Source organism: Dipodomys merriami, unplaced genomic scaffold (assembly GCF_024711535.1).
Source record: "Dipodomys merriami isolate MVZ:Mamm:240054 unplaced genomic scaffold, mDipMer1.0.p SCAF_4, whole genome shotgun sequence".
Lineage (NCBI taxonomy): Eukaryota > Metazoa > Chordata > Mammalia > Rodentia > Heteromyidae > Dipodomys > Dipodomys merriami.
This window is the reverse complement of record NW_027205603.1, coordinates 4,176,468-4,194,645: the sequence shown is the minus strand read 5'-3', so window position 1 is coordinate 4,194,645 and position 18,178 is coordinate 4,176,468. Positions and strand designations below refer to the sequence as shown.

Below are 18,178 nucleotides of genomic sequence, written 5' to 3'. Positions count from 1 at the left end.
CCAAGGCTGGCCTTGAACACGGAACCTCCAATCACTGCCTCCCAAGTAGCTGGGAGTGTTGTATGTATCACTTGCTTGGCCACACACTTCTTAAAACATACTCATAATACTTTGGGAAGCAAATTTATATTTCTCTTGTTAAAAAAGCATGTGTTATTTAAATTTCTTGACTCTGTGTGTGTGTGTGGGGGGGGATAACTGAGGCTTGAACTTCCACCCTCATACTCTGTTGGCCTTTCCCACTTAAGGCTGGCCACTCTACCATTTGAGCCACACTCTAGTTTCAGCTTTTTGTGGTTAATTGGTGATGAGTGCCTCACAGATTTGTCTGCCCAAGCTGGCTTCCAGCTACAATCCTCAGATCTCAGCCTCCTGAGTACCTAGGATTACAGGTGTGAGCAATGGATGAACAACAAGATACTCTTGAGGTTTAAAAATAGTTTGCTCCTGATGTCATAAATTTATATAGAGAAATGTAAAACAATTTATTCTGAATTTTAAGAGATGTAGCTTTTTAAAATGAAAGGCAAAAAAATAGTAAAATGAAAGGTATATATAATAGGCTACCTTCAAACGTAATGTTTAAAAATACTATTTATTTTCCTATAACTGAAATGGATTCTTTTGTGCTAAGCAGTGGCATTTCCTCTGAACAACATAGGTCGGTGAAGTTAACTGTGTTTCTGTACAGTCTCTCAGTGGCTGTTGACTCTCATGACAAGACAGCTAAAGCTTAATTACCCAGGCTGATTAGAACATAGAGTTTGGGTAATCAATAGATGATCATGAGATCTCTGCTTTAAACCCAACAAGTTCTGCCAGAAAATACGGATGAGTTGTGTTCCCGTTTTATTTTCCCCTTTGCGACTCTTCTTTTTAAAAGATGATTGTTCCAAATTCCAACAGAATAAAGGGAAACAAAGGGGATTAAGTTGTCAAAGAAACAGCAGGTGAGTAAGCCTGGCACCCCTGCTGTCTTTGAGCTGCAGAGAGGAATGGCTAAGATATCCTCTCCTGTGACAGTGGCATCCAGAAACCCAACATGCTCCCATGGTGCCGTGAGCTTCCGGAGGGTGACAAAGGTCACTGGGAAATTCAGCAAACTTACTCTCCATTTGCTTTTTGCAAAGTTCTTCCGGATCTGGGCACTGACGGACTCATGGATGTTCTTGTTGAGGGCTGTGTCACCGGCGATCCTGAAATACAACGAGATGCTTCATAAGGGTTTCCCGGGGCTTCCCCAGCAGCCACCCAGGAAGCCTCATCACACCCTTGAGTGGGTGGATACCTGGGGCCCCCAGGCTGCTGAGTTGCCCAGGTGACCTGCCTCCAAACCCACGCATGGCACCTTATCACTCCAAAGCCCCACTCCACTTTCTGTACTCTTCTTGCTCCCTTCACAGGCCTTGCCCACAGTCTCTGGCTCTACTTCACTACCCACCTCTCAGGTGGTTCCTCTGTTGATGCCCAGTTCCCGCCACACTGAGATCCACAGCGCCAGGACAACCTGGACTCATTGTCCTTCTACCTCCTCCATCTCAGTTTCAAGACCTGCAGGGTGTCACCTCTGAGCCTTCTCATTTGTCCCATGCCTTTCTGACCGCCATGTTCTTCTCCAGACCCTGCCTTCCGGCCTCTAACTTCCAGCTTCTGGCTTCCCTGTAGCCAGGGCTTATGTCTTGCCTTCCCTAAACTGTCTGCTCCATGGATCTTTTTTTGTATTCTGAGACTTTCAGGTTCTTTCCAGTTCCATCCAACATTCTGTTCAGGCCATGAGACCTGTACCCCTCCCTTTCTCCCAGAAGAGCCTCAGCTCAAGCCTGCAATTCCTAGACATTATCAGAACTTTGAGGACCACTTTATAGTCAACGGATTTTCCTATAGGCAGCATTTACTGTAGCTCTGGCTTGCTCTTGAACTTTCCTCCATTAACAGGGAGCTATTCAGGCGTGCTCTTGCTTCCTTTGCTGAGGGCTCTCCTCATTCTATTCTGAGCTGCTCTCCTTTCATTGTTTGGGGTTTGTCCCTGGCCCTTCTCTTCTGGATTACAAACTCTAGTCTTAGGAATTCCCTAAAGGTCACTCACAGCCCACTCTTCTCTTGTGCCAAGCTCTTCTAGATGACAACATTTTAACTTCTTTTATATCTAATTACTTGGCCTTTCTCCTAGGTCAAGGGAAACCATGTTCTCCTCTCGGTCCTTCCTGGGCTTTGACCCTCCCATCTTCCTTTTCTGGTTAAGTACTGAAGGAGTTGATTCTTGGTTTATATCTAGTGTTTCAGACAGAATTTACTGAGGCTGGGTATGGTGGCACACCTAGCTACCCAAGAGACAGAGGTAGCAGCATGCTGGTGGCTCACACCTGTAATCCTAGCTACCCAGAAGGCTGCGATCTGAGGATTGCAGCTTGAAACCAGACTTGGCAGAATACTCTATGCATCTCTTTCTCCGATTAACCAGCAATGAACCTGGATTCGAGATATGGTTCAAGTGATAGAGTGCCTGCTATAAGCAAGCAAGATGAGTAAGGCCCTGAATTTCAATCCCCGGTACTTCTAAATAATTAAATAAAAATAAGTGAATAAGTAAATAAAAGAGATAGGGAGAGCCAGGGGCTGGTGGCTCATGCCTGTAATCCTAGCTACTCAGGAGGCTGAGATCTGAGGATCACAGTTCAAAGCCAGCCTGGGCAGGAAAGCCCAAGTGGTAGAGCACTTGCCTTGAGCTGAAGAGCTGAAGGACAGTGCCCAGGCCCAGAGTTCAAGCCCCATGACCGACAAAAAAAACAAAAAGAGAAAAATAAGGAGAAATAAACTAAGAAAGGAAGAAAAGGAAGAAAAGGATAGAAAATAATTTATTGAGTTTTGGAAAAGTTACACTGCAGGTGCCAGAATTCTGGCTCACCTTTCCTGGCTAGAAGACACTTGGGATGAAAGGAAACTTTCTACCTCCAAGCCCAGAATTCCCTGGACATAAAACACCCTGGACACTGAAGACTTTAACTTCAATCTACCTTGAAATATGACACAGCAGATGCATAACCTCATAAGACAAGAACTCATCCCACTCAGACTTTCCATCATTTGAGAATCACAGACATGGTCTTCTAGACAGAGAGTCTGTGCTAGGCAGGCCTGCACAGAGCATCCAGCCTAATATTCCCAGCTAAAAGCAACTGCCCTTAAATATCTTTTGTCTTTTCCCAGCTGAGTTGAAAACACACAGCCAGGAAGATGCTCAGAGAACAACTGAAATGAACCACATTTCCAGCCACTGCCAATTCCAGCCCTTCCCCAGACATGCACCAGTGAAACAGCAAGAGCACATCTGAATGGGAAAATTGGAAACAAGAAGAATGAGCAGATTTGGGAAACAGCATACACTGTTACCAAGCCTATTTCTCCCAGAGATCCCAATGGAAGTGCTATCTTTTCTTCTGCCATTTCTGAAAGCAATGTCTTCAGGAAAAGAGGTCAGCTCCAACGTGTCACCGGGCAGCTTAACACCGGGTCCACAGTGGTAGAAGTTGGAACTCCTCAGTCTGAGTACTGCTGCAAGGCTAGCAATGGGTTCCAAACCAAACAGGCTGGGGATGGAAGCCAGGGAGAATAAAAAGATTTGGGTTCTACCTGCCTGTCAATAGTGTGGCCTTTAACACCTCAAGCCCAGGGCCTGCTGCCCTTGCTCTGATTTTCACACCTTCTCTGTGGGCTATCATGGACCCAGATGTGAGGAAAATGCAAACTCAAATATTGCAGGGATGTTTGTGTGCTCACTTTGCACAGTCCTGCTGAAGTTTGGTTGCAGTCAAGCTAGTAGCAGGTGGCCCAGTGACTCTACAAAGTCATCTTCAAGGTGGCTGAAAGATACAGCCACCTTGGGTCACAACAGCACAGCATATCCCTCTTTAAAGGGACACCATGATGGAAATGTGGCTACTATTTATAATAAGCTGAGAAGTTCCCAGTAATGACCTTGACCACCCTGATGCTTGGTGACACCAACTTCAACATTATTCATCAGCAAACTCAAGGCATTGTGTCTTGAAGGTATCCTGGAGGCCACCCTAATTAATTAGAAAGTGACCAATGCTTCTGATATAGACTTTCCTTGCAATAGATCTGTAAACCTCTGAGTAAACACGTGTCATTTGTGTCTCCCTTGCTCTCTGGTTATATCTCCTACATTAACAACATGGGATCACATCTTTTTCACCCTGTCTTACTAACAGACAATCAAAGTCTTCTCTCTCTGCCTGTGGTGTCTTTACACTTCAAACATGGTCTCTTCCACAGCCACAGTTATGGTTTTTGCTAGCCACCTGTTTAATAGTTTGGTGATACCTGCTGTGTGTTCCAGAAAGTGCTTCACCATGCTCTTAGACCTGGCCAAAAAGAGCTAACATGGCTGGAGCCCCACTGAGCAAGGGGGTCCTTGGACAACATTCATCTTTTTGTGCCAGCTTGCCTAGGACGCGGCATCCAGCTATTAGGCCAAATGCTAGTGTGGATGTTGCAGTAAAAGTATTTTTTAGATGAAATTATCATGTTGACCAGTAGACTTTGAGAAAAGCAGAAGGGCTTTAATTGGGGGGGGGGTGGGAGAGAGAAGAAGAGACTCTTCTGCTTCCACACTGGCTTCAGGCTCCACCCATCTTCCACAGATCTTCAGCATGTTGGTCTGCCCTAAAGATTTTGGATTCACCTGACTTCCATAATTACATAGCCAATGACTTCATTCCTTAACACAAATGAATCTCTCTTATGCTCATCATGTCAGTTTGCTCCTCAATGAAACTGGAGATTGTTTCAGAACAAACGGAACGGCAAGGACCTCGCAAGGTGCTACCCCTGTTATAGAGATGGGTTCTCATTCTGCTGCCAGCTTTCCCAGACTCTTTGGCAATCAGTGAGCATCGAGCTGGCTCCTGGCTGGGCACCACCGAAAGGAAGGCCAAAATCTCAAGAACAGCTTGAGAACACCTGGTAAAAAAAACAAACAAACCCTAACTGCCTCCTCCACCAGAAAGTGCTTTGACAAGAACCCTCCACGGCATGGCACAGCCCGTTTTGGACCTAAGAAAGCATCTGCACTTGCAGATGCCTCTCTTAGCCCTGGGTGCCTCGGGTCAAGTGGGAAGAGCAGGTACAGAATGACACAGGATCCTCTGCAGAATAGCTGTGCCACGGCCACAGCTTCCGGGATGGTTTTGCTTTTAGCTACTTGTGTAGTCTTGCCTTGGTTACCTTAACTTCCTCTTTCCTTATCTCTGACATGAACATAAAACCTGCTTCACTGGGTGATGATAAAGAGAACATTTTCAAGCCCTCAGCACAGTGCTTGAAACATAATAGAGACTCAATGAATGCCTGGTGGTATCAATTAAAATGCTGAGCAACTGGGCCAGGACACAACCTCTAAGCAGGCCCCCTGGGGAAGGCTAGCAGCATGGAGACCACAGGCGGAATGCTAGGGAAAGTGGTGGCGAAATGGAAGACTGGTTTCCCACTTCCTCCTGAATTCAAGGTGCTACTCAGTTCTTTCTATTGTTTTGCAGCAGTGGGGATCAAACTCAAGCATGTGAGGCAAGTGTTCTACACCTCCAATTCCCTGTTTTCATTATATGGGGTGCTATGTGAATGAGCCCCCCAAACCCATGCGTTAAATGCTGAGTATGTTTGTCAAGTAGCAGAGCACTTGTCTAATAAATATGAGGCCCTGGATTTAAACCCTGTTACTACAAGAGAAAATTGTCAGTTCCCAGCTTAGCTTTATTGAGAGGCCTTGGGAACCTTTAAGAGGCGGGAACCAATGGGGAACATTGGATCACTGGTCCTTTAAGGGCATTGTAGGATAGCAGCCTCTTTCTCTCACTTCTTGACCACCACAAAGTACTATGTACTATCTGTCATGATGCTCTTCCCCAACTTAGGCCCAAAGCATCAGGGCCAACCCATCACAGATGAAGACCTCTACACCTATTAGCCCCCAAACCACCATCCTTTTTTTTTTTCTTAAAGTTGATTGCCTCCAGTATTTCATTACAGTAATGAAAAGCTAATTAACACACTGGAGATCTTATTACTCTCAGCATTTGATTGTTAAATGGATGCCCACAGGGCTTTCACAAAAAGACCTATAGTTAACTCAGCATTTCCTCCTACGTGCATCACCTTCAGTATTTCTCATATAACCTCTGTAAATTTGGAATCGTATTCTCACTTCACAAGGAGAAAACTGGGGCTTAAAAATGTCAAGTATAAACGCAAGGTCATAGCTAGCTGACAGGAAAGCCGCTTCTAACTTGACAAGTGGCACAAACTAGGAGGCCCTAAGCACACTGTCGCTGAAAGTGTATAGAGCCATCCGTACCAATTAGTCCCCCTGGAGCTGAACAAACGCTAATGGAAAAGCATTTGGAAAGGAAAAGTATGTATCACTTCAATCTGTTTAACTACTAAGTAATAAACTCTAAAAGAATAAAGCGCTAACCTTAATTCTTTATTGGGCAATTATTTTTTTAATAAAAATGATCCTCAAAAACTTCTGATTCCTTTCTTTTCCCTTCATTTCTTTTTTTTCTTTTCCTCTTTCTGCCTCTGTCTCTGTCCCTCCTCCTCTCCCTCCACTTTTTCTTCCCTTCCCCCTTCCTCCTTCTCCTCCTTTTCCTCCTCTCTCCTTTCTTCTGCTGGCCTGGAACTCATGATCCTCTTTACCTCCTCCTCTTGAGCACTGGGATTACAAGCAGGTGCCACAAGCTCAGCTCATTTGAAACTTTCTTCACACTGAAAAGCTACTAGTGTCTTTTGCACATAACCTCTTATGAGTTCACTCCAAAAATTGTGGTCTAAGAGCATAGAATGGTTCCGTCCTTGGTTTGGGGAGAGGAACAATGGTCCTGAGCAGGATGAGATGAAATGACTACCTGCATACTTGATAAAAGAGAACGGCCAATGGGCATTCACTCTGAGAGCGCTCAATGACAAGGTCCTCATGGTGAGTGTTTTAGTCTTACCAGGGATGCCGAGCTGCCTGCTCACAGGTGTATCTTTTATTTGGGTCTTTTTCCATCAGATTCCGAATGAAGTCTTTTGCTGTTGAAAAAGGAAGTGCAAGGACAAAGAATCACTTTGTGGCTTGAGCTGTGACCACTAGCCACCACTGTATCTTTTTTTGTTTTTATTGTAAAGATACTATACAGAGGGTTACAGTTACATGAGTAAGGTAATGAGTACACTTCCTATTGAGCATTGTTACCCCCTCCATTGTTTTCCCCCTACCATCCCTTCCCTCCCTACCTTCCCCGAGGTTCTTTTTTTTTTTTTTGATTGTGATTAAGTGATTACATAATTTCTCGAATTTCACAGTATTGTGGAATAATGATGCTCATTTAGTCACAAGTTCATTCTAACTTTCCTGGAGCAAATTGTCTATCACAGTCTATAACATATAACGGTGTTCACATGTTATATACCATATATGTGATCAGCAGCATGGGGATATTTAGTAGTGGTTCAACCAGATGAGTGGGAGTTCTTTGTTTCTTAAGTCTTGTTAGTTTTGTCATATCACCTAACATTTTGGATTTAGCATCCACTTATCAGGGAGACCATGTACCATTTGTCTCTTTGCTCTTGGCTTACCTCGCTCAACATGATTCCTTCTAGCTCCATCCATTTCCCTGCAAATGCCATTATTTTGTCATTTCTAATGGCTGCATAATATTCCATTGTGTATAGATACCACAATTTTTGGATCCATTCATCTGTGATGGGGCATCTGGGTTGTTTCCATATCCTAGCTATTGTGAACAGTGCTGCAATAAACATGGAGGTGCACGTGTCCTTGTATATTGGTTCCTGTTGTTCAGGGCAGATACCTAGAAGTGGTATGACTGGGTCGTAAGGGAGGTCAATCTTTAGCTTTCTAAGGACCCTCCAGACTGCTTTCCAAAGTGGTTGTATAAGTGTACATTCCCACCAGCAGTGTAATAGGGTTCCTCTTTCTCCACATCCCCTCCAGCATTTGTCGTTGGCTGATTTGCACCACTGTATCTTTGAGAGGAGCATGTGCCCTATTAAAAATCAGAGACCAATTTCTATAGACTTTACTGCGTAGCTCAGACACAAAAGACCCCAGGCATTTGGATGCTGAGTCAACGCAGAGCCATGGCTGGGACTCTTAAGGGTGACCCATGACTAAAGAAACAGCAAAGCCAGGCTCTCACCCCCGCATGAGCCAGCTGCTGCTACCGCTGCCTTCAGTTTAGAGAAGACAGGAAATGCTCTTCATAATCAGATGTTCAAACTTATTCGGAGAGACATATGGGGGATGTTCCCTACACAGACATCGCAGACGTTACTGAATCCACCAATGGGGCTGTGAGATTACCAGGCACAGAGGATCCCAGTCCAATTGGACTACTACACTGCAGTGAACAGGAACCCACCCCTGGGGGACGTGGAGAGGGCTGGCAGCTGGGGTCATAGAATCCAAAGCTGACACTGTGTGTCGCCGTGGAAACCTGTTACATTGCAGGGCATGGCAGCTCACTGTCCACTGGACTGGGTTTGGGGGGCGGGAAAGGCTGTGCCCTCTGAGCTTAGAAGTACAATATCCCCGCCCTCCAGGGATGGAGGTTCCTGAAAGGTTTGTAGAAATATATTTGGAGCCTAGGGTTTGAGAGCTTGGAGCCTAACTTTCCAGTTAGGAGGAAATAACCTAAACAATAGAGTGCTCTCTCTGAACAACCCATCAGAGTCTTCAAAGTACTATCTCATTTATCATTTCAACTCTCCCTTCTACTGCTCTTCCTGGGAGGTAGGGTGTCGTTTTCTCCCTGTAAGGAAACTGAGGACCACAGAGATTGCACCACCACCTTACTTGGGCCTTGGTTTTGTTCTTTATGTCTCAGGAAGGATAGTGAACCTCTTTGGAAGGAGAATTAGGGTTCAAATCTCAGCTCTGGTATGTACTACTGGTGTGATTCTGGTCAAGTTAGTCCATCTTCCAGGGCCTCAGTTTTCCTCTCTGTCAAACAAGGACAGTAGTTTTCCCCATGAGATGGGCAGTTTTGAGGACTGAGTTAGCCATAGACGGGACTCTTCTGCTCAGCACACAGCTGGCACTGGGTAAGCATTAGCTAATATTATTTCACTCCTGGGGTGCTCAAGCCAAGGCATGGCTGGAGACTAGATAGGTAAGTCACCATCTCTTGTCTAGGCTCAGGTGAGATGTCCCAAGCCTGCCTTCCAGGTTAAGCCCAAATATGTAGCTCATGAAACTTCCCCAAGAGCTGTCATGGACCAATTGTTTGTGTCTCTCATAATTCCCGTGTTGGGATTCTAAGTCCTAAGATGAGGATGTGTAAGGTGAAGACATCAAGAAGACAGCTGTCCATGAACAGGAAGTGGCCCTCACCAGACACCGGATGTGCTGATGCCTTGGTATTAGACTTGAGACCTCCAGAATGGTGAGAAATAAACATGTGTTTAAGCCACTCTGTCTGTGGGACTTTGTTAAAGCTTCCCCAATGGATGAGACAGGGACCTAGGGGTTGTTCTGAGCTTTCGCCAGACCCTGCCTGTCTCGGGTCCCTGGACCTGCAGCATTGGTTACTAGGTATCATAAATATCATAGAGGCTGCCATGGGAGTGGTGTGTGGAAGACTCACCAGAGTCAGAGATGTCATCCCAATAGGGGGAGTCAAACTCATATTCTGCTTTGAGGATCTGTTCAAAGAGCTTGGAGTCGTTTTCATCATAAAAAGGAGGGTAGCCGCAGAGCCTGGAAGAAAGGATGGTAACAGATCTGAGTGCTGGCAGAGGCAGTGGAGTTGGTCTGCCCTTAGCCTGGAAGGGTCACTGTGGATGAAATTAGGAAAATCTGCAGTGTGTGCACCACAAACATCATCGCAGTGGAGGAAGCCCACATTCTGTATGCAAAGGAGCCAAAGAAGCAAGCTGTAGCAAAGAGGGTGGGCTCAGAGAGAACAGATATATTTAAATCCACCTTAACTTTTTTTCTTTAAAATACCAGGGAGGGCTGGGAAGGTGGCTCAGTGGTAGAGCGCTTGCCTTGCAAGCCTGAGGCCCTGGGTTCGATTCCTCAGCACCATATAAGCAAAAAGAAAAAAGCCGGAAGTGGCGCTGTGGCTCAAGTGGTAGAGCGCTAGCCTTGAGCTGAAGAGCTGAGGGACAGCGCCCAGGCCCAGAGTTCAGGCCCCACGACTGGACCCAAAAAAAAAAAAAAAAAGAAATACCAGGGACTGACTTTAGGATTAACTCATGAGCACTTCTACCACTCGAGCCAAGCTCCAGATCTTCATTTTTAGTTTGTTTTCAGATAGGGTCTCCTGCTTTTGGCAAGGCCAGTCCTGGATTCCAATCCTTCTACCTTTACCTCCTGAGTAGCTAGGATTATCTGGCTGTATCCCCACTGTCTGGCTTCCACCTTAATTCCTTAGGTAAAGTTAGCTAGAGTCCTATGACCAGATAGCCTTTTGTGCTTGAATGTTATTAATCTTGTCTATAATACTGTCTCAAACAGATAGGTTGATGGGAAGAACTAAATATATGTTTAGCAATACATTTCAGGACCCTTCTAGATTGGTTTAACTTAAGAAATTATCACAGGAAGAAAAGGAAAATTTATAACCCTGAGTTCCAGGTTTCTATGAGTCCTTTTGCTTAGCAAATACCCATCAATCAATCAATCAATCAATCCCCAGTCTGCCAATCATGGCTTGTCATTACAGTTCTGTTCTCAGTCCTGACACTGATACAAATTGGGGAACTAAAATTTCCTCATGGGAAAATGCAGATGGCTCAACTAGATAATTCTTAATATTCTTCTGGGCTTTAAGCCACCATGGCTCTGTGACTCTTACCCAGTTGTTTGTCTAAACACTTCAAAAAAGACCAGAACCATGTCGGAGGCTCGTGTGACGCAGAGGCCATCCTTGGCTGACACTGCCATGGAAGGACATTGAGGCTGGGACCCCAGAGTTAGGGGACCTCAGGAAACAACAGTGCATGGCTATGGAAGTCAGGTGTAAAGTAGAAGGAATATTTGTTCCAGAAAAGCCATGGACTTTGCCACACAGCTCAGTATGGTTGCAAAGACAGCTTCAGCCTTGGGATTTGTTTAATGAGAAGTTAGCAGGCATTGGGTAGGCTGCAGGCCTTTCAGGGCTGAGAAATGTGAGAAAGGAGAAAACAGCCTTGGTGGCTCCATTCTTCAGCACCCCTCTCTGACAGGCCCGCTGCGGAGGGACGAAAGGGTGATGATAGGTTTTAAGGCTGTGATACTTTTCTGCAGGCTGATAAAATTCAAAATCATCTATTCCTCCCTCCCCGAGGCTGTCTTTCTGCCTGGAAAAATTTCAGCTTTAAAGATCTGCTGCCTCTGGTAAAAATGAAACCAAAAGCCAGCAATTCCGGAACCACAGTACGAACTTCACTGCCCCAGGAAACCCTGGGGTGGGAAGATGGAAGGGAACATTTTTCCCATAATGGGAGTTTGGGCTAAATGAAATGTGGGCATTGGGAAAAGCAGACTGAGAAAAATATTAGCTTGCCTTGGAAAAAAAGAGAGAAGTGCCTAAAAGTTAGATATATAAGGTTTTTTGTTGATTAACAACCGAGTATGTTTTACTTTATGGTTTGGCTTTCTCTTTAAGGAAAAACAAATCTTTTAAAAAAATTCCAAGAAAGAGTTATTATTCTTTGGGTGCCAATTTTCTTAATGTATATTCCAATTTCTTTTCATCTTAAGTTTCTCCTCCCCCACCTTTTTTTCCTTTTTTTTTTTTTTTTTTGTACAGACTACCATGTTGATGAGGGTATACTGAGGTATAATGACAGAAGAAATGAATCTACTTCAGGACTGGGATGGGCTACTGGAACTAGAAAAAACTGAGGGTTCACAGGGGTGGGGGAAAATGATGGAAGGGGTGACATGATCAAGATGCATTCTATCCATAAACAGGTATGTTGAAATGAAACCCCTTAATACAACTACTTAAGAATAATAAAAATATAAATATAAAAAAGGATATGAAGCTGGGTGCGCATGGCTTATGCCTGCAATCCTAGCTACTCAGGAGGCTGAGATCTGAGAATCAAGGCTCAAAACCAGCCTGGGCAGGAGAGTCCATGAGAATCTTATCTCCAATTAACCACTAAAGAAAGCCAGAAGTGGAGCTGTGGCTCTATGGTAGAGTGACAGCCTTGAGCACATAGGCTGAGGAATAGCATCTAGGCCCTGGGTTCAAGTTTTAGGACAAGCATATAAAAGAAAAAAAAAGAGATGAAGAAAAAATAAAATAAAAAGAGGACTTAGACTTGTGAAAAACCAGAATGGCAAATGCAGTTTGTAAAGGCTTCTTCCCATCTAGAAACTGGACGGTGAGGTCTCTGACCAGGTGATTTCTTGGACAGCTTTGTGTGGAGCTTCCAACAAGATGGATGTGTCCATCCACATGTGCTGGTGGTGGATGGTTGTAATGTTGTGGTCACTGGATGCCTCAAAGCACTTCTAATCCCTGTGTTCTTTAGTAGCATTCCTGTGACACTACTGATTTTATATCCCAACCTTTAAATGACCTCTAAATTATATGTCGTTGTGGGTACACAAAGAGGATAAAGCCGTTCCCAATTTCTCCAGCCCCAAAACATTATGGCTCAAGATGACATTGAATTTCCCCATGCATAATGGTGGCACATGAGGCTGAGTTAGGAAGCTCTGGAGTTTGAGGCTAGCCTGGGATCCGTAGTGTGACCCGATCTCAAAAATGAATAATTAATTAACCAAAAGAAAGAAAGTAGAGAAAAGGAAAGAAAAGAGGGAAAGGATGGGAAAAGAAGAAAAGGAAAGGAAACTTCCATTGCAGCCTTGGAACCATCATCCAGGAAGTCCAGAGGGCTTAGGCGAGCCTCTCCTTAACCCCCTGAAGAGCAGCTAGGATGTTACAAGGAAGAGCTGACCTCGGTCAGGTGGACCCAGGCCTTCTCTACATGCTCCTATACCAGTCAAAGCTCCTACACTGATCATGAGCTCTGAGGGCCGGCCATGTCTTGCACTGGTCTTCTGATCCTCAATACCTAGGCCCTTTCTGTAGCTCACACTGGACAAAGGCTTGGGTTAAATGCACACCCTCTAGAAGAAGGGGGCTGCCTCATTAGCTCCTGGGTTCCCTGGCGGGGCTCCGAATGCAGACAGTGGTACAGATCTAAGACGTAAGAGAGTGGGCCCCTGCCCCAGACCACAGTGACCTCCAATGGTTACCTCTCCTACCTCCCCATCCTGCATGCTCCCCTTATAGGAGGGGGTGGAGACAGCTCCATCCCACGTCATTCAGTCATTCCAGAAGGACTCAGTGTGCAGGCCTGGATCTGAGGATAAATGCAGCGTTGGGTTTGGGTTACCCACAATGCCACTCCTGGCCATGGACCCACTCCACAAGGGAGGAGGTTTTCCATGGAGAAAGCTTTTCACACAACTCAATGTGAAAATTGACGATGGTCAACCCTGCCTAATCCAGCAGTGAGAAGTTTTTCTTGGAAACTGAAATGCAAGAATAGCATAAAAGCTACAGTGGAAAAGCCCTGTGGGTACACTATGGTTGTTACCCTACAGGAAGTCATGTTCTTCTGCTGTTTGCGTGTGGCCATGCATTGTATCCATGTAAAACCAGATGACTTTGGATAGGAGGTCCAAAGGCTGACCATAGCTCACCTTGGCCACCTGTGCTCCTCTCCCCTAATTATGTCAGAGGTGACAGAGAAAAGACATGAAGAAGCTGGTATCAGAAACAGTGGTGGGAAAAGAGCCAGCCACATCTGACAGCAGGTAGGGAGTTCTTTCACTGAAAGTTGCCTTAATTTTATTGTACTTTATGTGTTTGCAATCCGAACACTTCACATGAGATCTCTCTTTTTACTGTGTGGTACTAGGGGTTTTAACTCAGGGCTTTTTGTTTTCTAGGCAGGCACTTTACTATTCAAGGCATGTCTCTGGCTCAAGAGCTATCCTCTCAATATTTACGTGCATGATATGTACTGTGGAGTTTGATGGCTTGGATAGGAAGTGTCCCTAGCAAAAGCTTATGTGTTGAAGGCTTACTCTCCAGCTGGTGGCGCTATTGAACCCTCACTGTGTCACCAAGATGCTAACTTCAATGGGTCAATGGATTCATTGATTAAATTCAGAGCTGAGTGCCCTCCCTGCCCCCAAAGTGGAGGATGTGGGTCACCAGGGGGGAGCTTTGAAGGGAATGTCTTATTCCTGGCTCTTTCTGCTTCCTGTCATGAGGTCAGCGCTTTGTTCCACCATACCTTCCATCATGATGCTCTGCCTCACTACATAACCCAGAAACAATGGAGCCAAGCAGGGATAGACTGAAACCTCTGACACCATATGCCCAAAATAAATCCTTCCTCCTCCTAAGTTGCTTTCTTGGATATTTTGTCACAGTAATGGAAAGTGACTGACACATTGACCGCAAGAACCAGGGTGTACAGTAGATCTTTACTGCTTATTCACCTTGCTTAACCTAAATTCTCTGCCTTTGTTAGTAACATCCTTTCTCCTCTTCTGGCTCTTGCAAGTAACTCGTAGGCTCTCAGGCTGTCTTTTACAAACCTCACAGAAGGAGAATCACTCAGTACTTGCTTTCCTGTTTTTGGCTCATTTCACTTCACACAGCGTCTGCCCGAGTTCAACCATGCTGTAGCATGTAACAAGTTTCTTCTTGAGGTATAGTCATAGCATGCATTATCTGTGACCACGTTTTGTTTATCTATACATGCTACTGATGGATATTTAGGTTGCTTTGGCTATTGTGAACAGTACTGCTATGAGCATGGGCACTATAGCTCTTCTAGGTTAGTTAATTATTTTGTGATTGCATTGGTAGTTCTATTTTTTTTCTGTGCCAGTTATTGGGGCTTGAATTCAGATCAGTATCCCTGAGCTTTTGTGTTGAACCACAGGTTCAACTTCCAGCTTTTTGGCTGGAAGCTGGAGATAAATGAGTCTCATGGATTTTTCTGACCAGGCTAGCTTTGTACCATAATCCTCAGGCCTCAGCTTCCTGAGTAGCTAGCTAGGATTACAGGTGTAAACCACTGGCACCCGGTGGTAATTCTATTTTTAATTTTTTTGGAGAGGAATCTCCATAGTGTTTTCTATAGTGGCTACAGCACTGCATTATCACCAGGACCCAAAGATGCAAATGGCTCACAAACAAGTAGGAAAAATGACTGATATCACTATCAAGGAAATGCAAATCATAACCATAGTGCAATGCCATCTCTCACTTAAGTTGGGATGCCCATAGTAAAGCATACAATCAAAAAGCACTTCCAAGCTGGGTACCGGTGGCTCATGCTTGTAATCCTAGCTACTCAGGAGGCTGAGATCTGAGGATTGTGGTTCAAAGCCGGCTGGGGCAGGAAAGTCTGTGAGAAATCTTATCTCCAATGAGCCACCAGAAAACTGGAAATGGCGCTGTGGCTCAAAGTGGCAGAGTGCTAGCCTTGAGCAAAAGAGCTCAGTGACAGCACCCAGGCCCTGAGTTTAAGCCCCATGACTGAGCTCTCTCCCCCCACCCCCGAAAAAAAGCACTTCCTTTTGGATTTTCTAGCACTGCAAGGTCTTCAGCTTTAAGTAGCTAACACACACATTTTACTTAGTGCTTGCTATGATTTGAATGTCTAAAACTCACTGAAATTGAACTGGTGTTGGTACTAAGCAGCGAGATCTTTGAGAGGATGCAGCTGTGAGGCTCTGCCCTCTGGTTTTACTGCTCCTGCAATCTTGTAAGTGAGCATGAGTGCCACTGAGCATTAGCAGGCTGACCTTTCTTTCTTCTGACCCAGAAGTGAAACAAAGCCTGGGCTGCTACTGTCTCCGGGCTCTTTCCTGAACTACTTTTGCCTTCCCTGAACATAGGCTCCTCTGGAAACGAAGAAAAAATAATGGCTGATCAGGAAATCACCTGGATGTCACTGAAGGCTGATTGAGCATTAACTATTCTACAGGCATGGCATGAAACAGTCCTTACTGTCACAGCATTTCATTAGAGTTGGGGACAAGAGACAAGATGATCCGCACTAAACTCCAAAATGAACACTTCATTAGCACAAAACATGATTTAATGGATATTGTTAATTGGTTGTTCTTTGATGAACAGAAAATGGTTTGCATGGAACAGTCATGCTTACATTTGCATATATGTGTGTTCATGCACATATACATGTGTGCATGCAAAAGCACATACTAAATTGACTTAAGCAGAGTTGGACTGGGGGTGTGGCATAATGGTAAAGCCCTTGCTTAGCATATCTGAGGCCCTGGGTTTGATCCTCAGCACTGCAAAAAAATAAGTAAATGAATGAATGAATGAAGATAATAATCCTAGGACCAAAGATGGGTGATATGAAATCATAGTTGAGAGCCAGCTCAAGCAAAGAAATCCTTCAGACTCTTTTCTCCAATTAAGTAGCAAAGAGTTAGAAGCAGAGGTGTGGCTCAAGTGGTAGAACACCAACTGTGAGTGAAAGAGAGCAAGAAATTCGGTGTTTAAGCCCCAAGGGTAATAATGACCAGTTAGGCTATTTTATTTTATTGCCCTGAAGCCTTTTGGTGGTCAATAGGAGCTGTTACAAATTACCCCTTTCAAGGCAGATTGGAATGAACACAGAAACCGTCAACAAATTCTCTGAGCTCCCATTTGTCCAGCGCTAGACATCTCCTTCCCAACATCAATTTCCCTCAGTGCAGTGCCTCCAACCGGCAAAGAACTACTCATTGGAGGATGCAGTCAGCCTTCAACCTTGGGCCAGAACTCAAAAGCATATTTGGTGAAGTCATTTGCAAAGCCAGGGGGTTCTCACAGTCATGGGATTTTATTTTGGGGTCCAGAAATCATTGCTTCACATGGAGGACAGTGGGAAATGAAAAGATAGTTTCAGGGCTACAGGCAGAGCTGGGTACCTGCCCTGGATGCTAACTTGGACAGATAAAGGCCTCCTCTGCCTAATTCTACAGCAGGGTATGAAGCACAAATGCGGTGTGAAATGCTGCTCTTACAGCAGCAAATCTGAGATAAGCTTAGAAGCTGAGTGCTGGTGGCGTGGATACTAGTTTGAAGCCAGCCCAGGTATAAAGTGTGAGAGACTCTTTATCTTCAATTAAACTAGCAAAGTAAGGGGTATGGTTCAGGTGGTAGAGCATCACCCTTGAGCAAAGAAGTCAAATATAAGATCTTGAGTTCAAGTCTCAGTACTAGTGCCTGTTTACACACACACACACACACACACACACACACACACACACACACACCATCTTAATCTTGTTCTTAGACTTAAATAGCATGCTACTAAAATGAGACAAATGAAATATTTACTTTTCCACAGTCATGAAGCCATGGTGACTGTGTCCTGAAGAAGTTGGTAACCATAGTTACTAACTGGTGAGCAGTCACTGGGTGCCAGGCACTAGGCTACACACCTTACGGATACTGTCTCATTTAATGTAGATCTAGCTAAGCTTTTCAATCTTTAATTTCCCTATGAGGAAATAAGTATGTAGAGGTTCAGCCTAACCTAAGGATCGGAACAGAATTTTTAATTCTTTGTATAACTCCTTCCTGAGGCGAGTCATACTAATTTTTAGAAATCCAGCCAGATGTGTCACTGCAGGGGACATGCTCTCCATGTTCTTTTTCTCAGCCCACCTCTGAAGTTTGGGAGTGTCAGGTTTTGTGTATTATGGATGTGGAAACAGAGCTGCAGATCAGGCCATGGGACCTGCCAAAGAAATGAAGAGCAGCACAGGTGCCTGCAGTGATAAAATCAATGCCGAATGTTCTCCCCAGTCTGCCTTCCTGTAAGATAGATTTGGAGGAGGGAGAGGACCTCAGGTCATTATGGACCTGTCTTGGCAGAGAAGGATTGAAGACAAATGAGCCAGTGTCTACATCGAATCAAATTCCGATATGATTGTGGCAAATGGCCTGAATTTAGTGCAGAGCTGTGAAGAGGATATAAAGAGGAAAAAGTCTTCTTCTGACAAGGCCTTGCAGAACTTACTAGAACAGGGCAGCACTTCAGGCATGCCCCATTGACTACGGAATTAGGAAACGAAGTGAGATATATAGAGAAAATTTTCTAA

The 18,178-nt window shown here is 44.7% G+C and overlaps 1 protein-coding gene across 4 annotated transcripts in view; it reads right to left on the bottom strand.

Annotated features, from left to right (window-relative positions):
* The window catches only part of Camk1d (calcium/calmodulin dependent protein kinase ID), a 322,858-nt gene that overhangs the window by 8,520 nt on the left and 296,160 nt on the right, over positions 1–18,178 (bottom strand). For all 4 annotated transcript variants that reach the window (XM_069990366.1, XM_069990369.1, XM_069990368.1 and 1 more), the window contains exons 7-9: positions 9,675–9,787; positions 7,017–7,095; positions 1,109–1,196 (exon numbers count right to left, since the gene is read on the bottom strand). In XM_069990366.1, the coding sequence (XP_069846467.1) occupies positions 1,109–1,196; positions 7,017–7,095; positions 9,675–9,787 (280 nt within the window). The remainder of the gene's footprint in view (positions 1–1,108; positions 1,197–7,016; positions 7,096–9,674; positions 9,788–18,178) is intronic.